Source organism: Rhinolophus sinicus, linkage group LG04, assembly GCF_036562045.2.
Source record: "Rhinolophus sinicus isolate RSC01 linkage group LG04, ASM3656204v1, whole genome shotgun sequence".
In the NCBI taxonomy this organism is placed as follows: domain Eukaryota; kingdom Metazoa; phylum Chordata; class Mammalia; order Chiroptera; family Rhinolophidae; genus Rhinolophus; species Rhinolophus sinicus.
This window is the reverse complement of record NC_133754.1, coordinates 178,986,243-179,006,177: the sequence shown is the minus strand read 5'-3', so window position 1 is coordinate 179,006,177 and position 19,935 is coordinate 178,986,243. Positions and strand designations below refer to the sequence as shown.

The following is a 19,935-nucleotide window of genomic DNA, read 5'->3' as shown; positions in this document are numbered from 1 at the left end:
AAACTGCTCTTTCAACCCGGTTTCCAGCTCGTATTCCCCCTTTTCCATCGCCCCTTTTTCCGCTCTTTGTCACACTTCTGTGTGAGAATGTGGGCAGTACTGCAGTGGCTTCCTCCTCTGTCCCTCCAGCTCCTCCTGCTGAGTGCCAGCTGCAGGGTGACCACAGGCAGCCCTGCTTTCAGTCCAGGCCAGTGGCAATCCAAAGGTGTTTTGGCTCATTCACTGCCATTTCCAAGAGCAGCAAGGGCCCTAACTGGTATTGGGTTTGTCAGGTCTGTCTGGCAAGGGTGGCTGGCTCGGCCTCGCTTTCCACGTGGCCTCACTTTCTCATAGCCCAGGCTAGCCCGGAGACCAAGGTTTGCTCCTCTGAGCAGGCATGTTGAATTTCAGGAGGAAAACCATGCCAGTCAAAAAGGAGAGGTCAGGTGCTGGAAATTCATAAGGATTAAGTTGGAAATTCAGGAGATTTCTGATTAAGCATTCGGTGTTACCTTCTCAGATAGTACAGTAGTTTCCTCCCCCCCACCCCCACCCCCATCCACGATTTCACTTTCTATGGTTTTGGTCAATCACAGTCCAAAAACATTAAGTGGAAAGTTCCAGAAATAACACATTTTAAATTGCACGCCATTCTTAGTAGTGTGATGAACTCTCACATCATCCGGCCCGGGACGTGAATCATCCCTGTCCAGCGTATCCATGTTGCATATGCTGCCCACCCCCACCCCCCTACCCTGTGAGTCGCTGAGTAGCCGTCTCAGTTACCATGTTTCCCTAAAAATAAGACCGGGTCTTGTAGTAATTTTTGCTCCAAAAGACGCATTAGGGCTTCTGTTCAGGGGACGTCATCCTGAAAATTCCTGCTCGGGCTTGTTTTCCAGTTAGGGCTTATTTTCGGAGAAACAGGGCATCAGATCGGCCGTCTCAGTGTCACAGGGCTTGTGTTCCAGTCGCCCTTATTTCACTTAACAACAGCCCCAGAGTCACATCACTTCTACTACAGTATATTCTTATAATTGTTCTATCTTACTATTAGTCATTGTTGTTCATCTCTTACTGTGCCTAATTTATAAATTAAGCTTTATTATAGGTATGTGTATAGAGGAAAAAAACATAGTATATACGGGGTTCGGTACTATCTGTGGTTTCAGGCATCCACTGGTGGTCTTGGAACGTATGCCCCACGGATAAGAGGGACTGCTGTATTCCTCTCATCCCGGGAGCTCAGCCCTGAGGGTGGATCTCCTGTGCCATGGAAGGGCTGAGAAAGTCAGTAGCCAAATGAAAATCCAGGTTCAGAAGAGCAATTTGCTTTCTAAGCTACACCACCTGATCTCCGTTCAGCACAAGGGCGGCTGCAGAAGGGCCGGGAGTCAAGACCAACCTCCAACCCCCGCCCTGGCCCCCAGGTTTTGAGCACTTTACAACACTTTGAGCACCTCTTCCGTGCTAGGGGATGGGCTAAGGGCAGGTGTGGGAGAGGCATGGGGGGATTGCTCGGCGTATGTCAGGCGCCAGACTGAGACCCAGAGTGATGGGTCTGTGTTGCTACTCCAGGTACCATGCTGGGCGATTCCCCCAGGTTAGCCCGCTTAACCCTTTCGGCCACCCTACTGCGTCTCAGCCAGTCCCGCCTCTTGCAGAGGGGACAGTCATAGAGAGGATGGAGACTTAGCCAGGGTTTATAGCTCAGAAGCAACAGTCCAGATTCAAAGCCATGCTGTTTATTACTAGAACTGTGCTCCAGCACTGTGCCAAAAGCATGGCAGTTTCCTGCTGAATTGTAGTGATGGAGCCAGTGCAGCACCCTGGGCAGGTGGCCCAGGATCCCAGGATGTTGGACCATAGGTAAGGCCTTGTTCCTGGTTTCCTTCCAGACCTCGGGCCTTCCTTAATGTTTCTGAGCCTCAGCTGGCACCAAGACAAGCAAGCTGGTTCCCTACATCTGGTGTAGACTCTGTGCACCTAACCCACCATGAGACACCAAAAGCATGCTGGATGCTTTCCTGGTGTGTGCGGGAGTAGACTGCAGAATAGAAAATGCACATATGTAGGAGTTAGTATTGGGGGGGGTGGGGACAGAGTCCCAGAGAGCAGTTCCCAGGCTCTCGGCCTCACGTGGAAAGGTGCTGGCGCAGGTAGTAGGTGGCCGTCAGCTGTAACCAGTTAGCCAATTAGCCACTGATATAACTGCCATGGTTACACAGGTTGGAGAGTCAGTGAGTCAAGTCGGGTCGGTCGGTTGGCAGGACAGCAGGTTGCGAATCGTGTGGCTCTAGTGAGACTGTAGTGCCTCCAGTGAGACTGTAGTGGTACGACTCCCCTTCCTATGGCTCCGTGGGTATTCCTTTTTGGCCTCACCATGTCCTGTGTTCTCATGTGGGGCGCAGGAGCTGGGACCCCGCGGGCCGCCTCGCATGACAGGGTGTCATGAGCCAGTCCAGCTCCAAAGACCAGAAGCAGGGCCTGTACTGGGAATCTGTATCAGTTAGGGTACTTTGGGTTGCAAGAGACATAAAACCCCAAAGAGAAATTGCTGGAATTGTTGGCTTACACTAGCTTCAGGTATGGCTTGATCCAAGTATCAAATCATGTCAATGAGACTCAATTTTTGCTGCCTTTCTTGGCTTTGCCTCCTCTACTGGTGCCATTCTCAGGCAGGCTTTCCCTTCCTGGTGGCCGGATGACTACAGCAGCTTCAGACCACTTCCTTCCAGGTGTAAGACCAGCAGGAAAGTGCATGTCACTTGCTAGCGACTTTCACACGAGGCATGGGATTCACTCATTGAACCAGTTTTGATCATACACCTATCTCAGAGCCAATCATTGTGGCCACGGGTCTTCACTGTGCCATGGGCAGGGCCCTACCTGAAACACATACCTGAGAAGTGAAGGAGAGGTGGTTCCTGGGAAAGAAATCAGGGGCTGTCATCAGAAGAATGGTGAACAGATCAAATTGATAAATGTGCACAGAAGCCAGACAGGCGACGTTGTCTCAGCCCCTTGTCCTCATGCCTGATGGCAGAGAAAGGTTCATACCAGCACCAGCACTGTGGGGATCTTAAAACCAAGGGAGTTTGCATGTCTGAGAATCAAGGTCACAGGTCAACCAGGGCACCAGATAGAGGCGACAGAAGGGCAATGGCAGATCAGTGCACGGCAGGGAGATTGGGGCCAGGGGTCGCAGGTTGTACAGATGGGCACAGTTGCCTGTGGTAGCTTCTCGGAATGGAGTGTGGCAGGTCAGCCGTAATCCAGGGCCCAGGCGTGGAGAAAGAGCCAAGAACCAGGTCGCTTGTTCAGCAGTCACTGATGTCTACTGTGAAAACAGGTGACAGTGACACAGTCCCTGACTCAGGGAGCCCACCATCCCACAGTGGGTGGTGTAACTTACTCCTGATGGATGGAATCCATCTGGTCATTTTGAAAGGCCCAGATCTGTGCTGTTCAGTTAACACCCTTGCTCTTCCCCAGCTTCAAGGACCGGGCAGAGAGCTCATTTTCCTAGGATAGTGGAGCAGCCTTCTCCGGGCTGTGTCTCAGATACCTGGTGACGGTTCTGAACCTGAGAGACCAAACGCCGCCCAGGTCCTAGCCTATTCTAGGATGGAGTGGCAGCTGACTTCCTGTTAAAGCCCCAGAATTCTCTGCACCTGCTCCACGCAATCCCCATGGCTTTCTCCGGCTGGTTGCAGTGGAGAATTCTTGCCTTTTCAGTCATTCCTTTGGCCCCAAGTATAGTCTCCAGAAAGGCCCCGGTGAACTATACAGAGGAATGGAAATTGGGCTGGCGAGCCAGAGCCTGGCTGAGGCTGAAGTGTGAGTCAAGCAGGGTGGGGTGTGAGCTGGGCTTTGTGCCGAGGGAGCTGTGTATGGCCCTCCTTCCCATAGGCAGAGCTCCTGCCACACGGCCTTTGTATCCACTTCTCACCCATCCTCGTTCATGAGCTTCCCTCACTGTCCTTGGCCTTCCCCAAACCTGCCCCGCCCCAGTTCCACCAGCACATCAGCCCCACTGCACCCGGAAGGCCCACATATCCCTGGGTCACATGTCTCTCTCCTCAGCTGTTCTGTGAGACAGAGAGGGCATCAGAAAACATCAGCTAGTACCGAGACAGGCGGGCCCTTCAGCTCTCCAGAATGTGGGTCCCTTGCCAGGATCCCCAACCTCAGCCCCGGTCACAGACCTGCCTGATGGTCAGGAGAGTTTACCAGCCTTCAGGGTCTGCCCAAGCCCCCCTGCCCACAGCTGGAGGTTCCTGCCATCCTCCACTTCTGGCCAGTTCCTTCTCACCCTGCAAGACTCTGTGGGGTGCCCCCACCCTGGGCAGAGTCCCTCCCTCTTCTCTAGTCCCCAACACACAACTTTACCTCTATTTATGGGCATGTGCTCCAGGCCAGAGCCTGTGCTGGGCACTGGAGAAACCCCGCAATGAATCAGCTCCCATTTCTATAGTCAGGACCGTCCTTGCTCTTCTGCGCCACCCTACACATCGCATCCTCTCAGGACCCACCTCAAGCACCCCTCCCCCACAAGCCCTCCCCGACTCGGACTCCTCCAAGCAGAGGGCTCCCTTCCTGCTGTGGGCCAGCACTGCCCCTTGCCTGACACGCTGTCCCTGGGGCAGTATCAGCCTCATCTCTGTGACCTTAACACCCTCACAGAGCCTGGTACAGTTGAGTTGCTCAGGGAGAATCTGGGGGATGCCTGGGGTGAGTGAGTGAATGCATGAAAGGGTGAATCGGGAGGGGTGAGGGCAGCCCTGTGCCTCCTGTGTCCTGAGCAGCCAGTCGCTTCAGCAGAGCAGGAGAAACCCAAAAGGGGGAAGCAGCTATCCTGCAGGGCCTGTGTTCCCTCTAGAAGCCTGCGTGTGGTGCCGTGCATGAGTGACAGACCTCTTGCGTCTATCTGCATTCAGCAGTATGAGAGTGAGGTCTCTGCCAGGGGACGGACCAGAGACTAAAAAACAGCCTTTCTTTAAGGTCTGTGCTGGAGCTGGAGCAGCTCGGAATCCAGCTTCCTGCCAAGGAGGCAGTGAGCCCAGCAGGACAAGAGCAGGAAATCGGATTCTGTGAGACCAAAGGAGGCATTTTCTCAGATTAGAATTCTCTATGCCAAAGGTGGAGAGTTTGTCATAGTAGGAAAGGGGAAATAAAACACTAAATATTGAAAATAAATTACATCCCACAAGCGAGATCCTCCAGGAGCGTCAGCTAAGTGTCGGTGGCTGTACAGGGAGTCCTGCCCCGCAGCCACAGGACGATGGAACCAGGAGCTGCCTATCGCATCGTGTCCCATCAATCCCCAAGCCCTCCGTGGACTAGGTCACTTAGTAACCCGGCTGTGCCCAGGAGAAGGGATGGCAGGATAAGGGGAGGGTCAGATGGATTGGGTTGGTTTTCATTGTAATGTAGTCCTACTGTGTGTGAGCCAGACCCCTCCACAAGCATCATTTTTCCTATAATCTTCTCAACGACCCTATACAATCAATGTAGTTATTATCCCCAGAGGGCTGATGCTCAGAGATGTTAAGTAACTTGCCCAAGGTCAAGTGGCAGAACAAGAATTCCAAACCAGGCTCTGGCCTCACTCAACCCTTCTCATCAAGCCCTTTTCATCAGCTCACCTGGTTCGTGAGGCACCTGGGTGTGGCTGCCCGTGTTTTGGAGCCTGCTTAGAATCGAGCAGTGTGACTTAGCATGGCTGTGGAGGTCGAGGTCTCTTTGTTCTGCTTCTCCCTCACTCCCGGTTAAGGCTCATGGCTGCTGTCCAGATTTGGGACTTTGCTTTCTCACCAGAGTAAACCTAGCAGAGCCCCTTATTCCTTAATAGAGGGCGAGAGCAACAGTGACACAGCCCTTCTGGGTGCCAGGCAGCGTGCTTAATAGGGGCTTGCGTTTTCTTGCATTATCTTCCCCAAACATGCAGTTGGGACCCTGACTGCCGCACTTCCCAGTAGAGTCAAGGGCCTTCCCCTACCCTCCAGCTGGTAAAATGGATTCGAGTTCAAAGCCCTGGCTGTTTTCACTTTACCACAGCTCCCCTGACCTGTGACAGCTGGGCGGTGACAGCAGCTCCCTGGTAGCAAAGGCTGCATGCCAGCCGCTGGCACCCTTGATCTGAGATTGCACTGATCAGGTCCCTAACTTAGGTCATTGTTTTTACCAGGTCAGTTTTATTGTCAGTCTGCCTGATTCCATGTCTTCTGGAATATTGTACCCCATTTCATTTACACTACAAAGGATTTTTAAATGTAATAAAAGTATGAAAAGAGAATATAGAAAAGGGACTTCTCCCATATAAAAGGGGTGGTTGATTATATCCTACTTAAAGTGCAGAGTGTGATGGGGGATTAAACTGCCTGCAAGCAGTTTAAACTGAGTTCCTGAGATGCTGCTGCCCCTCAGCCACATGGTTCCATGGTTACAGCCACTTCCTGGCCCTCCCAGGGATGCCCCAGTCTCACCCAAACCTCTTCTGGATTGGATCCCTGTTTACACTTCCTGGAGAGGGTGACAGTGAATATTTCCAAAGGCGCAGTAGGCCCAGCCTTGGCGACGTGCCTTGAGAGGCCAGGTGGATTGTAGCAATCAGCAGTCCAGGAGACAGTGACTGTCCAGGTGTGCTGACCAGGGGACGGTCTCTATGGAGATGGGAGAGGGGGGAAAGCTTTTGCCCCAGGGCTGTCTACCAAACACATTCCATTGCCCAAACCATGAGCCCAGCCAAGAATTCTCCCCCTGCTGCTCTCATATCTTTGCGATTAAAAATCCTGAAGTTTTTAGCCAGGCAGAACTCTTGAGTTATTCTTTTATGCCCTCATTAATTCCTTCCTTCACTTATTCTGCCTATAAGGAGGCATGTCAGATCCAAGCCCTTTCCAAGGCCCCAGGATCAGAGGAATGAGATGTGGTACTGCCTTCATGGCACTAATTGTCTGAGAGACACAGGTAACAAACCATATGGAAAGAGAAAGCCTAATGGACATAAGTGTACTGAACTGCAGAGGTGCCCTAAGGAAGTCTGGGGGAACCAGGGCAGGCTTCTTGGAGGAGGTGACATTTCTTCTGGAGCTTGAAAGATGAGTTGTTTATCAGGAGCCAGAGGAGGAGGGCACTGCAGGTAAAGAGAGTGACATGTAAAGGATAGGAGAGTCTGACTCTTCAGACTAGCATGGGGAAGCAAGCGGCCAGGAGGCATAGGCGAGGGCCTGGAGCTACTCTGGCCAGGCCTCAGGGGAGATTGAAACATATCTGTGGGTGTCGAGAAGCCAGTGAAGGATGATTTTTGAGGGAATGGCATCTGGGAACACGTACTCTGGGACCAGCACGGAAAGGGGTGGATGTAGGTAAGGCGGGAAGACCGCTAATGACGCTGCTGATGTTCAGGCCAGAGTAGTGGGAGGGGAGCCTGACCTAGGATGCTGCTGATGGGGATAACAGTGAGGGGAAGACTGGCGAGAGATCTAGGAGGCCAAACAGACAGAACGTGGTAATCTGCTGGATGCCATCCGTGGGAGCTATTGAAGTTCACCGGGGACTGGCCCGAGGCTGAACATAGGCTGCATTTCTCCTCCAGCCAATATGCTGTGACGAGATCTGACAAAAGGAGTGTCTGCTGGGGTGTGCAGGGCCAGCGGATGCCTCCCTGTGCATCCCAGGGTGGACTGCTCGGCTGAGGGACGGAGTGGCCAGCTTAGAGGGAATAGGGGCCAGCGCCCTCCCCCCACTGTCCTGCTTCTGCCCCAGGGCTGTGTGCCAGCCGCCTTCCTTTTCACACTCTCTCTGGGTCCTGTAACCAGGGCACCCATCGCTTCCTCTACCCCTCGGCCCCATCGCAGGGTGTGTGTGGATGGCGCCTAGTCTCTGGGTTGCCGGCCCTACAGCATCCCAGGTCAGTCCCACCAAGGATGATGTACAGTATTATGCTAAACCAGCCTTACGGGCAGCCCCTTGGAACGCAAGCCTCCGCCCATGATGGATGGAGAACATCCAGTTGTGCAGCCAACCACTTACGGTTTGTTGCAGACCTGCAAGAACCACACACAGGCGTCGTTAGGCCTGTTATGCCAAGGATCCCATAAATAAATAGCAGAGCGTGTCTCGGTGCGTTGGGGCAAGAGTATGGAAATGGAGGCACTGTGTAAATAATACATATTTACAAAATAAATATATCAGTACGTTAGCATATGCAGCCATAGCCAAATCAGCTAGTGTAACAACCACAAAAAGCTCCAAGGACCTGCCAAGTGATTGGCTCCCATCCATCAGTGTCTATCAGCATTAGAAGTGACCGCCAGAGGGAGGGCGTCCTCCTGCCCACTGACCTGGAGGCCTTTGAATTGAGGCAAGTGGTGAGATTGCAGGTGGGCATCCTGACACACAGCCTTTCTGCCAAGGTGTGAAACTTAGCGTGGCCGTGTGTTCCTACAGATGTCTTAAGGTCTGCCGCCAAGGAGAAGGCTGATTAGCACCACGTTGCAGGATGTAATGGGTTGCGACTACAGGAAGATGGCTGGCTGGCTGGCGGGGAGGGGGGCAGGGACAGATTTTCTAATTATGCAGATTTGCTTTGGCTTTCGAAAGGAACCCGTGGGTTGACTTTCCAAGTGATTCTTACGAGAGCCCTGTAGCTTTCAGCCTTTCACCCTGAGGGTAGGTTTGGGTTTTCAGAAAGTAGGTTCCCAGTCTCTGCCACCCCTCTCTGAGCTTTGAACCCCACTGGGCATCCAGCTCAAACATCTGGAGCTCCGAAGAGGCGGCTGACAGAATGGCCACTGGAGTGGGCGCCCCTCCCCTCGGTTGTAATGGCACAATGCTGGATTTCAGTATTTTAAATGAAAAATATATGCAGTTAGCTGTGCGCTGACAATGTCCTTGAGGATTTGACAGTGAGATTTTCCAGCAGTTGGTCTTCGTTAGGATCCTGGCGGTGTTTAATAAGGCAGTCGGACTGCTGGCACCTTGGGTTCCTGTTTGTTCTCCGAGGGCTCTGGGGCTGCTGCGGTAAGCACATCGACCAGAGCTGATCATTACAAGGGCGTACGCCACCATGAATAAAAATGTCACACGTTTTCCCATCTCACAGCGGTACAAAATGTCAGTCCTGTCAAACACACATTGCAGGGAGCTGTGTGCAGTCCGTACAAATTGGAGAGCTGCATATTCCCCCAGCCTTCTGATATTCTTCATTTGAAGCTGAAGAAAAACAGTTGTTAACCTATTAGCTAGGATTTTAAACTCTGCTGAGGCGGTGGAAGGTAGACTTTGACACAGATAGAAATGTATTCCAGGGTCCAGGAATTTTAAAACCAGGTTCTCCATCCATTTGTTCCGAGGAAGAAAAAAAACCAAAAAAAACCCCTCTGTCTAGTGAACCTGACTGTCTTTTTTTTAACAGACACACTGGGGAAATTTTGAGATATTTCATATCTAAGCTTCCTATTGCTTCCCACATTCACATTCCACTCAAAAAGTCTCTTGCTTTTGGGATGGCCCTGGGGCTCAACCTGTTAGGTCGGCGCAGCGCTAGGTTGGGGGTTCTTCCTGATCAAAGCATGCCAGAAATGTTGCCAGCCTAGTGGACGGAGCAACTCGACTGACAGGGTCAGTGGCTAGTTGGTCTGGTTTAGCCAAACGCTGGCCAATGGCTTACTGATAATTTGATGCTACAGTAGTTCCACGATCTTGGGCAAGCATTTGCTTTGCACTTACCATGTGTGGGCCTTGTGCCCAGAGCCAGAGGCCAGATGTGAAGGAGACACAGTGCCACCCTCAAGGAGCCCATCGTCGTTTGGGGAGGGACGGAAGAAAGTAGCCCAGCTATCTATCGAGCCAGGAAGACAGGGACAGCTTCCAGGGAAGGGAAGAGGCTTGAGGGGTGAGCGGGATCCATCCAGGAGGCAAGGAAGGCAGGGCATATGGGACGAACACGTGTGTTATGAGGGGCAGGGCTGGAAAGAAGGGGCTGCTTGTGGAGGGGTGGGACATAGGTCTGGTGGGGGCAGAGGCAGGGTCATAGATGGCCTGCCTGCCGAGGACTGTCTCCAGGGATATGAGCAACTCCCCGGCTGCAGGTGGATGGGGGGACCCTGGTGGCAGGGAGAGCACTGAGAACCTGATCCCCAGACCCCCTTTCCAGAGGATGCTGTGTGAGCCTGTTGGTACAACTGCAAGATCAGGGGAGCACTTTTACTCTAATTTCCTAGTGCTGTACTGCTCGGGGTGGACATCATTCCAGAGATGATAAATTAGCCTCGGTTTTGCTGAGCTGGCCCTGGCCCTCCCATGCACTGAGCAAACCCTCACTGAATCGGGACGCAGGCCCAGTGAAATGCAGACGGCTGCAAAGACAACCTTTCTGTGTGGTCAGAACGGGCTTAGCAGGACAAAATGCTACGAGGGAGAACTCCCCAGGGAGAGCGGAGCACCCTCAGTTTCAAGGGGATAAGTTTCAGCATCTTGTTCTGTGGTTTGTGTGTCTGGTCTGATAGAAGGAGGGTGGGCTTCCTTGGGGTCAGACATACCTGGACTTGGATCCCGTCTCGGCCACCTGTGAGCTGTGAGGCCTGGCCTGGGCAAGTTACTGAGCCAGGCAGCCTCAGTTTCTTCACCTGCCAAATGGGGATTTTACCTTCTCTGAAGGGTTATTGAGATCAGTAGCGACCTTGTATGTAGTGCTCTTAGCACAGGAGCTGGTACACAGAAAGTACCAGAAAACAGTAGCCCTTGCTGGTATCAGAGGGGGATTCTCTCTCCCAACATCTGGAAGCCCCTCCTCTTATCCCCCACCTCCTGGGAATGTCACCCAGGCACCCTTGATGGCATCCCAGATGGCTGCCCTGGTGTAGGTAGCAGCAATGCACACCCTCCTCCCGCTCCTGTCTGGGCAGAGAATGGCACGCGTCAGCAAAGCTCCCTGCCCCTGCACCCGACCTCGGACCACCAATGGGATGCCACCTATTCAGACCGAGCAGCTGCACCTGACTCAAAACAAAAGGCTCCCCACTGCCAGCCCTCTTCCCTCCCCGCCTCTGTCCCCCAAGCAGCAGGGTCACCCAGCCCCCTTGCAGCCTTCCCTCACAGCTGCCTCCCTGCTTTTGTTCGGCATGTGAACTTCCACGTCAGCCCAGCTCCTTGCACGGGAAGTAATCAGGGATCTTGACAAGGCTTCAAACCACAAATGCCACTACAAATTAACCAGCACCACTACAAAATACTACTCCTGTCAACATCGGGAGAGAATGCACTGCTCTTCAGACTGAGCCGTCTTTCAGCTCGGAACTCACTGCCAGGGAAGTGCCCAGGTCTGGCCTGCGAGAATGGTCTGGCGAGGTGACGTTGCGTCGACTGGATCCTAAGCACTCCCTCCCCAAAGAGGCTGGCTGACAGACCCCGCAGCAGGGGCGGTGGTTTCTCTTCCAGGGCCACCTTCCTTCCGGAGCACCCCCTCACACACAGTGCCTCAGGACAGCACGCTGAAACCTCCCTCTGGAGTCTGACAACTGGAGACCAAAGCCACCGCCACCGGCTTCCTGGTGTGTTGCACCAATCTGGGCAAGGGGCCTCAGTTTCCCCGTCTATAGAATGAGGATCGTGACAGAGCCTCTCCCCTGAGTTTTAGGACTGACTGGGATATTCCAAGGAACACATGGCCCGTCCAAGGTGCTCCGAAAGGAGGGCCCCTTCCAGCCTCTCTTTCCCATGAAGAAGCACCTCCTTTTCTTCCTATGTGGGCTGGATGGAAACTTCTTCCTCAGCCATGAAGTACAAGTCCATCCTGTACAGCATCGTGCAAGGAGCATCCCTCCAGGGAATAGCTGGAGCTTCGAGTCACCTCTGCAGATGCTTCAGGGCCCGAGGATCCCAGGGTCCCCTCTGCGGCCCCAGGGCCCAGCCCAGTGCTGTTGGCACGCAGCAGGTGCTATAGGGCACCAGTGGCCGCTGTTCCCCAGCTGGCCTTGCTGAAACTCGGAAGCAGAGGCAAGCATTTGATCCTCCCCAACAAGCAGGGCCAGCTCTGTCGAGGGTAGACGAAGAGGATGGGAGATAATGACAGGAGTTGGGGGACAGACGAGAGCTGTGCCCGAGAGAGCAAGTTGGGCATTTCAAAGGAGACACTCCACACAAATATGGCTTCAATACACTCCTTTTTGGAGGCATATCAAAAGAAGCCCTCTTTTATTTCCATACCTTGCATAATAGCGGCTTTCCAGTCCCGAGGAGTTAGAGGAGCCTTGCTCTCAGCCCAGAGGCCCTTTGTAGAGCCACGGAAAGCTTTGTCTTCCTCTCCCACTGGGGCCGTTTCATGTATAGGTCAGAGCATTGATGTGGCTACTAGCCAGGAAAATTAACCAGGTGAACTCTTTCCTCGTTAAACAGTGACAGAGTTTAATTGTGAATTTTCTCTTTCACCTTCTCCATTCCTGGCAGTTATATCTGGTTGGGGCACATCCCTAGGACAGAGAAACCCCAGCATCTATCCATCCTCCCCACTGCGGTCACCAGGCCCTCGTGCGTGTGGGTTAGACAGGAGTCTGATGGGAAAGGGACGATTCAGAACACCATTCAGATGCAAAGGCTTTGAGACCCCGTTTGGGGCCAGCCTCGGAGGCCAGCTCGCAGGCTCCAGCTGCCATCGGGCACAGCCCACCTTCTCTGGCCCTCAGAAAGGGCAGCCTCAGGCTCCCGGCTGCCCTCCAGGCAGGGTGCTTCCTCACCCCAAGCTGTGTATGCACAGCCCTCGGCCTTCAGTGAAGCTGGTTTTCCTTGTGGCCTCCGGCTTCTGTGTTCTATCTCCTTCCCCACACCAGGTCCCTGGTTGGGGTCTGGCCTGTCTTTCCACTGCTTGGGACATTTCATCTATGTGGCCTTAGGCAGCACCTGCCCCCCCTCCCTGAGCCTGCTTTCCGAGCAGTGACATGGGAATGCTGATTCTGACCTCGAAGGGATATTGAAGGGGTAGTCCAAGGTGGGGCCTCAATGGGGACTAAATCCAAGTGTTACTTCCTACACAGCCAGCTCCCTCTCACATACATCACAGGACCCCTGCCCCAGCCTGCAGTTTCCTTGAGATGAGCTCTTTGAGCCTCTTCAGAAGGCCTGCCATTCACAGCTCTGTGTGACCCTGGGCAAGTCTTTGCCTCCCCTCATCCGTGAGATGGAGTGACAACCCTCATTCTGGCATGAGGCTTCCCTGGGCTAGCAAGATTGCTGGTGAGGCACCAGGAACACGGCAGGCAGGAAGTGCTTTGGCTCTCCCCACTGTGTGCTGCCCCCCACCCCACCCCCTGCACACTCTACACATGGCCCCAAGTCAGTGCCTGGCAGTCGAGCGTTTTCCACCCTGCAGCCCCATGTAGGGTGCCCGCTCATCCATGCTGCCCAGGTAATTAAGTTGATATTCCAACACGGCTTCCCCTCCTGACCTTTTGGAAACAATGTGTTTTGCTGCATCAACAAATTAACTGCAAATCAGATGCTGTCCTCATAAATGTGGGTTTCGCATCCAATGAGCATACTCACCTGGCCCACACGGCTGACAGATCTAAACACCAAGGGCCAGGCAGAGGCCGCGGAGTTCCTCTCTTCTCTGGGGCACACATGTCAGTCACACTCTCAGGCTCACCCTGTGTTCGCAGCTACCAGCAGCCAAGTGGCCGAGGTGGTAAGTTGACAACGTGAAGGCCTCAGCAGGCCCCTGTGGCTGGAGGGGAGTGTCTGTCCTTAGAAGCCCACCTGTCCTTCTCTTCCACCAAGGACACCAAGGCCTCTGATGTGTCCCTCCCACCTGAATCCCACTGCGCTGAGGAGAAAGTCCACACTTCTTAGCCTGGCGTTCAAGGCCCTGTACATCCTGCGTGTCCCCCACCAGCCCGACTGAGGTCCTGGCCTGCCCCGTCCTCATGTTCACCCTCGCTCCCGTCTCATCGGACCACTGTGGTTCCCCATGCCAGGCACCCAAACTCCCTACCATCCCCATCTGTGGACCTCCACAGACCTCGGCACCCCTCTGTCCCAGCATTATAGCCCCTCTATCAAAGTGGGAGCCCTGTGCCTGTACAAAGTGTCCTCCACTGTTAAATGGTCCAACAAATGAATCATGTGCCTCTGGAAAGCACCAGAAAGAGATGCTCGGCTGAGGCAGGAAGCGGAAGACGGCAGTCGTTCTCTCTCGCCAGCCTGTTCTCTGAGGCACAGATGTCTAACACCAGACTCTAACTTCAGAAGGGACAAAGGTTAGAAAACCGTGTCAGAAAGGATTCCAGATGACTTTGGAAATTGGGGTTGACAAGGATAGCACAATGGGCTGAGAATACCTGCTTGTTTTAGTGCCTGCTACTAGCTGTGTGACCTCATACTAGTCCCTTAACCTCTCTGGGCCTCCTGTTTCCTGTCTATAGCAGGGAAATCATTCTTCTCTAACTTGCCTCACCAGGGGATGTGAGGCTCAAAGGAAAGAGAAGTAGGAATGCTTTGAAAGGAAAACGCATCATATAAATAGAAGAAATTACTATTAAAATCCAGTCTCCTTCAGCAGTGCTTGGCTGACAGTGCACTCCTTTGGAAAACCAAGGTCTTCACGTCTGCAGGGCTTTTCTGGGAAGACTTGCGAGTCCATCGGGAGGACAGAGGATTGGATGGTCCCATTTCCTCTTCAGGATGCTGGGCCAGAGTCTCACACAGCTGGATTGCACCCCCGTAGCATCCTCACACCAGGGCTTGTGACTCACGAGTTATTTCTGTTTTACTGAAGAGTTAACTGAGAGTTAGGTCAAATAACTCACCTGAGTGGTGGAACCAGTTGTGACCTCAGCTAGAAAATGACAGAGCCAAGACTTGAACCCATGTCTTTCTGACCCAACGTGGTGTATTTCTTGGGCTTTAGCCCGAATACTCTTTGTACTCTTAAGAAAGCAATTTTTCTGTGTTGTAGGACAAATCCTATCAGACCACGCATCCCTTAAGGACAAAAGCTCTGTGTTCTTCTGAGTCCCCAGGCCCTGCCCCCAAGCAGTTGTTCCATAAACTTCCATGGGCAACTCCTTCCACCCTGCGAGAGTGAGTCAGCTTCCCCAGCTGGACATGACCTTCGGGAGGGTAGCTGCTTTTGTTGATCAAGGAAACTCCCCACCCCACCACAGCCGAGCTCAGGAAGTGCCAGTTACATTGTGGGACGGAACTTTTCTAAACAAAAGATTGCTAAGGGCCCAGCTTGTTTGAACTCACGTAAGACAGCAGTCAGTGTGGCCGCAATTCGATCCTGCGAGGAATTGAGGATCACATGTAACGTGATTTCTGTTGAAACGTGTGTGGACCTCTCAGTTCTCTGCTTCTGTGTTAAGGCTCTTCTGGTTTAGCCGCTGCCTTTTCCAGTGGTGAGAAGAGCACTGGATTTGCAGTCAAGAGGCCCGAGACCCACTCCCAGCACTTCCCATTACCAAGTGGGGGCCTTGAGCAGGTCCGGTCTGTTTCCATGTCCACAGAAGGATATGCTTCCTGCCACTAGAGCCTTGGAAAGAGACAGACAAGCTCGTGCCGGCCCTGGGCTGTGGGCTGGGGTGCAGAGTCTCCACCCTGGGGAATGCACAGAGAGGCTGCTCCTAGTTCACCTAAATGACTTACACTGAGTCCTGGCCAGCTCTGCAGTCTGCTTGGGCCCCACCTCACACTGTCATGGTCCCAGCATCAGTTAGTCCCGGATTCAGCTTCCCAAGCACGTGGGGCCAGGTTCTGGAAAATAGTGTGTTGAGTTGATTCTTCCCTGGCTTCTCTCCTCACCCCCTTCCCACCCAAATCACCACCACTCACCCCGTGAGTTCTAATTGTCCTCCGAGTACTTAGTTCTCCCCAACCTCTGTCCTCAACTGCCATCCCACCCCAACATATTTGGGAAATACAGCCTAGCAGCCCCACTATTCCTTTTCCTCCAGGAAGCAGAAGCATCCTCATAGCTGCAGATTGGTGTGTGCTTGGCCCTGGGGAAAGTGCTGTCACTCACGCTACATCCCTGCAGTGGGGCCTTCATGATTGCTGAGGACATTTCTACCCCATTATCTTTTCTTGGTGTCGTTAAACCCCCCAGTTAACTCTGCTGGCTTCTCGGTTGGGTGTGATCAAGGGGCTGCTTTCCTCCCACTACTTATAAATTCAGTTGCAAAAGAACCAATACTTCCTGATGATAGTCAAAGGAAAATAAGTTAATTACAGAATCTGAAAGTTGAACTAACATTTGTTGAGTTTCTACATGTGCCAGGAAGTTTCAGCCAAAAATCATTTGCTGAACACCTATTATGTGCCTAGTACTATACTAGACCCCAGGAGAAATAGAGAAATGAAGCAAGTGAGCTAATAATTACAATCTGTCTGCTCTGAATACACAGGGGGCGGGGTGGGGGGTGGAAAGCACCTGACCCATCCTGCTCAGGGAAGGGCAAGGAGGGCCTCCTGGAGGAGGCGGCACTTGAGGCAGCAAACAATAAATAAGAGGCACCAAGGGTGAGACAAATGGAAATGGAAGGGTGTTTCAGGCTTAGGGACCAGCATGGAAGCACAAGCATGCATGCGGCATTCAGGGAGAGCAACTGGGTGAGCAGGGCTGGGTGGGGGGCCCTGGTCAGGGATGTATCAGAGATGAGATTGCAGAGGTTTGTGGGCGGCGCCCAGCATCTGGAGGGCTTTGAAAACTTCAGGTGGCATTTTCCAGGGGGATTTTAATGGGTGTTATAGGGAAAGTGAGTCCTTCAAACAAATTGGGAAGACAGGACTTTTAAGAAAAAAAGAGTTAATAGAGTTTTGTCTGTTTAGGGTGGATTTGTGTGTGTGTGTGTGTGTGTGTGTGTGTACAGATTTCCTTTACTGTGCTAACAGGCATTGTGAATCTCCAAAAGGAACACGACAGTAGACAGCACTTCGCAGCCTTGCCTGGCTGAGGAACCCCCTTTTCTCCCATCTCCCCCCTTTTTCTCCCATACATTGTATCTCCCAGGATGGTGTGTCTCAGAAGACACCTTGGGAGATGCCGGCCTTCCACTGAGATGATTTAAGCTGGCAGGTGACATGACTGGACGCGTGTTCTGTTTGAGTCCACTCTGGAACAAGTGTAGAAGACGGATTGGGAGGGGAGAAGCTGGAGGCAGGGAAGCCTGCTCATGGTGACAGTTGCTGGCGGCACTGTGGGGAGACCTTGGCGAGTGTCGTCTCATTGCGTCTTCCTAACAACTCCCTCGGGTAGGAGCTGCCGTTACTGCGTGTACAGATAAGGAGAGTAAGGCTCAGATGGTTAACCCACGGGCCCATTGGAGCCCAGAGGGTAAGTGGAGGCTGGGGTTCAGTCTGAGACTGTCTGACCCCAGAGGCCACCTCCTGACCTGAGCACTCTGCCCCACTGCCACCCCAGCCAGCAAGAGGGAAATGGCCAGGTCAGAGGTGACAAGCAGTGAGGGCTGTGGGTCTGGAGAAGGCAGTCACCCAGAAGTAGAGTGGCCGAGCACCAGGGAACAGGTGGGGAGGAAAGAGAGGGGTGTGGATGGGGGCAGCAACCTGTGCACCCGAGGAGGGGGGCTCCCTTCTCCCTGTCCTTGTACTTTCCTCCTGATGAGCAGTGCAAGTTGGGGGGCTCCATTCCCCTTTGCCCAGCACACTTCCTGTAAGCCATGAAGGGGGAGAGACATGGCTCAGTGGGCAGCCACACTCACGGCTGGCGTCCTCAGCCCCAGATGGCCTCCAGCTGAAGAAGGCTCGCTGAGCATGGGTTGGCCCAGACAGAATCTGGGAAGCAGGAATATATTTCCATCCAGGCAAGCTCTATGTGCCATGAAGACCCCAATTCTCCACCACATCCCTCGGCCACCTCTCCCCTCACACCACTCTGACAGCCCTTTCCCCCAGGAGCTGGGTTCAGAGGGTAAGTTGGAAGGCAGGTTTGCTATCTGAAGGATCATTCCAACCAACCGGAGCCCTAAAGCTCTGTCCAGGAGAAGTGTCAGGGGAGTCACATGGAATTCTAATATGCTTAACCACATATGCAACATAGTTTCATTTTCACATGTAACGAATATTAAAAACTCCTAGGATATTTTACATTCTTCAAACTAAGCGTCTGGAATCCACTGCTTTATACTTACAGTATGTCTTAGTTTGGACTCACCACATGTGGCTGTTGGCTCCTGTAGTGGGCCGTGCTTGTCTAGACTCTGTCGAATAATGGCATACCTTTGTGAACCACGTGGTTGGATGGGCAGGAACCAACTGGAAGCCTCCCAGGGTTTGCTGAGGGTCAGAGGTCTCTCCTAACCCTGCCTACCCATCTCTCACACTGTTCAGGGCACCTGGATGGGCGGGCCATTGAAAGGACCAAGCTTGACTTTCAGGATTTGTTGTTCCGTTGTTTTTTTATAATATTCAAATTCTGATTTCAAAAGCCAAGCATTTTGTATAAATTTTATTGTTCGTCAGATATTTATTAGCATGTATTTTCTTCCAAGGCCCAGGGATGAAGTCCCTCAAAGAAATGGGGTGGGGGGGGTGGCAGATGCTCTGTGTTCGGGACAAGTCCCACCGAGCAGGGAGTACTGGGCGGGGTGAGCACAGAAGGTTGCATCTGACCAGGGCAGAGTCTTAAAGGATGAGTAAAAGTTTGCCAGGCAGACTAGGATTGGATAGGTCATCCCACCTGGAGGGCAGGCAAGAAACGAGGCATGAGAGGCCAGAGCCATTTGGGGGTCTGCCAAGGTGAGCATGGGTGAAGGTTTGGAAAGGTCTGGGGCACGGCAGAACCCAGGTCTTGGAGGATTTGGAATGCCAGCCCAGGGCCTTGTTGCGCCATCATCCAAGGACTGGGGGCGGAGGGGGGATGTTGGGGCACAGCAGAGGTCTCGAAGCTGGGGTGTGGCATGCTCATCATATTGCACTTTGGAAGATCCCCTTTGGCCTGTGTGGAGAATGGCTGGAGGGCATGCAGGCAGGGGCCCCTGGTGGCAAACGATTACAGTGGTCCAGGTCAGAGACGAGGCTAGAACGAAAAAATTGGCAGAGGGGAGGGCCTCAGAAATGGAATGTACAGGACCAGTGACCAGTCAGTGCAGACGTGTCAAGGCCTGGATGCTTGCCCTCAAACCGTGTGTGCAAATGCATCAAACCATCTCCGTGTGTACTGATGTTTTAAGTTTCGCTTTAATGCAGCCACAAAGACTCCGTCCCACTCGCCCGCCGCCTCCCAAGATACAGCGCTCGACGCCCGTGAGTAGCCAGTGGTTCTGGCCCCTCCCCTCCTAACACTGCCTGGACCGCTGTCCCCGCCTGACTAAACCTTGGGAGTTGGAACTCAGCTGCCTTGCAAAAGAAAAATGGGGATTGGGGTTCCCAGCTTCCCTTCTCTGTGTGGCATGAACCCGAACTTGCATTTTCTGGGCTTCTCTCTCCTTTTCGTGAATCAGTTCAGGGACTTGCAGGTCAGAGCTGTAGGTCACTGGGGGCCACCGTGTGGTGTGTTTGCCGTGTGTGCAGCAGACCTCCTAGGATGAGCCACGTTTCTAGCCAATGAGCTTTAAAGCCTTGCTCCAACCGCCTCTTCTCACCAAGGAAGCAAATGTCTGGCAGCAGGGGTCTCATCCCCGCCAGCCCGGCGTTTGCAGGTGCATGTGATGTCCTCTCGAAGGAGGAGTCTGTGGCCGATAATATGGCACTGGTTCCAGTGCAGATAGGTGCTCCTCCTCTGGCAAGCCTCACGGGAAGCTCACCTTTCCGTGTGATGCACCAAGGGAGGGTGGAAAAGCAGGACGATGTGTGATAAACCCACCAACACCTGGGAAAGGGGTGGGCGAGAGAAAGAGGGAGACCATCTATGTTTTTAAAGAGATGCTGTGGGAAAATATGGGGTGTGGTCCCGTTTTTCAGCCTCGGTGAAGTCATTTTCCTTGTAAGCTTAGACTTTGG

General features: G+C 53.1%; 1 protein-coding gene across 18 annotated transcripts in view; it reads left to right on the top strand.

Annotated features, from left to right (window-relative positions):
- The window catches only part of DENND1A (DENN domain containing 1A), a 467,166-nt gene that overhangs the window by 421,417 nt on the left and 25,814 nt on the right, over window positions 1-19,935 (top strand). For 16 of the 18 annotated variants that reach the window (XM_074330989.1, XM_074330982.1, XM_074330983.1 and 13 more), the window contains one exon: window positions 19,183-19,239. The exons of the other annotated variants lie outside the window; for them this stretch is intronic. In XM_074330989.1, the coding sequence (XP_074187090.1) occupies window positions 19,183-19,239 (57 nt within the window). The remainder of the gene's footprint in view (window positions 1-19,182; window positions 19,240-19,935) is intronic. 18 annotated transcript variants of the gene reach the window in all.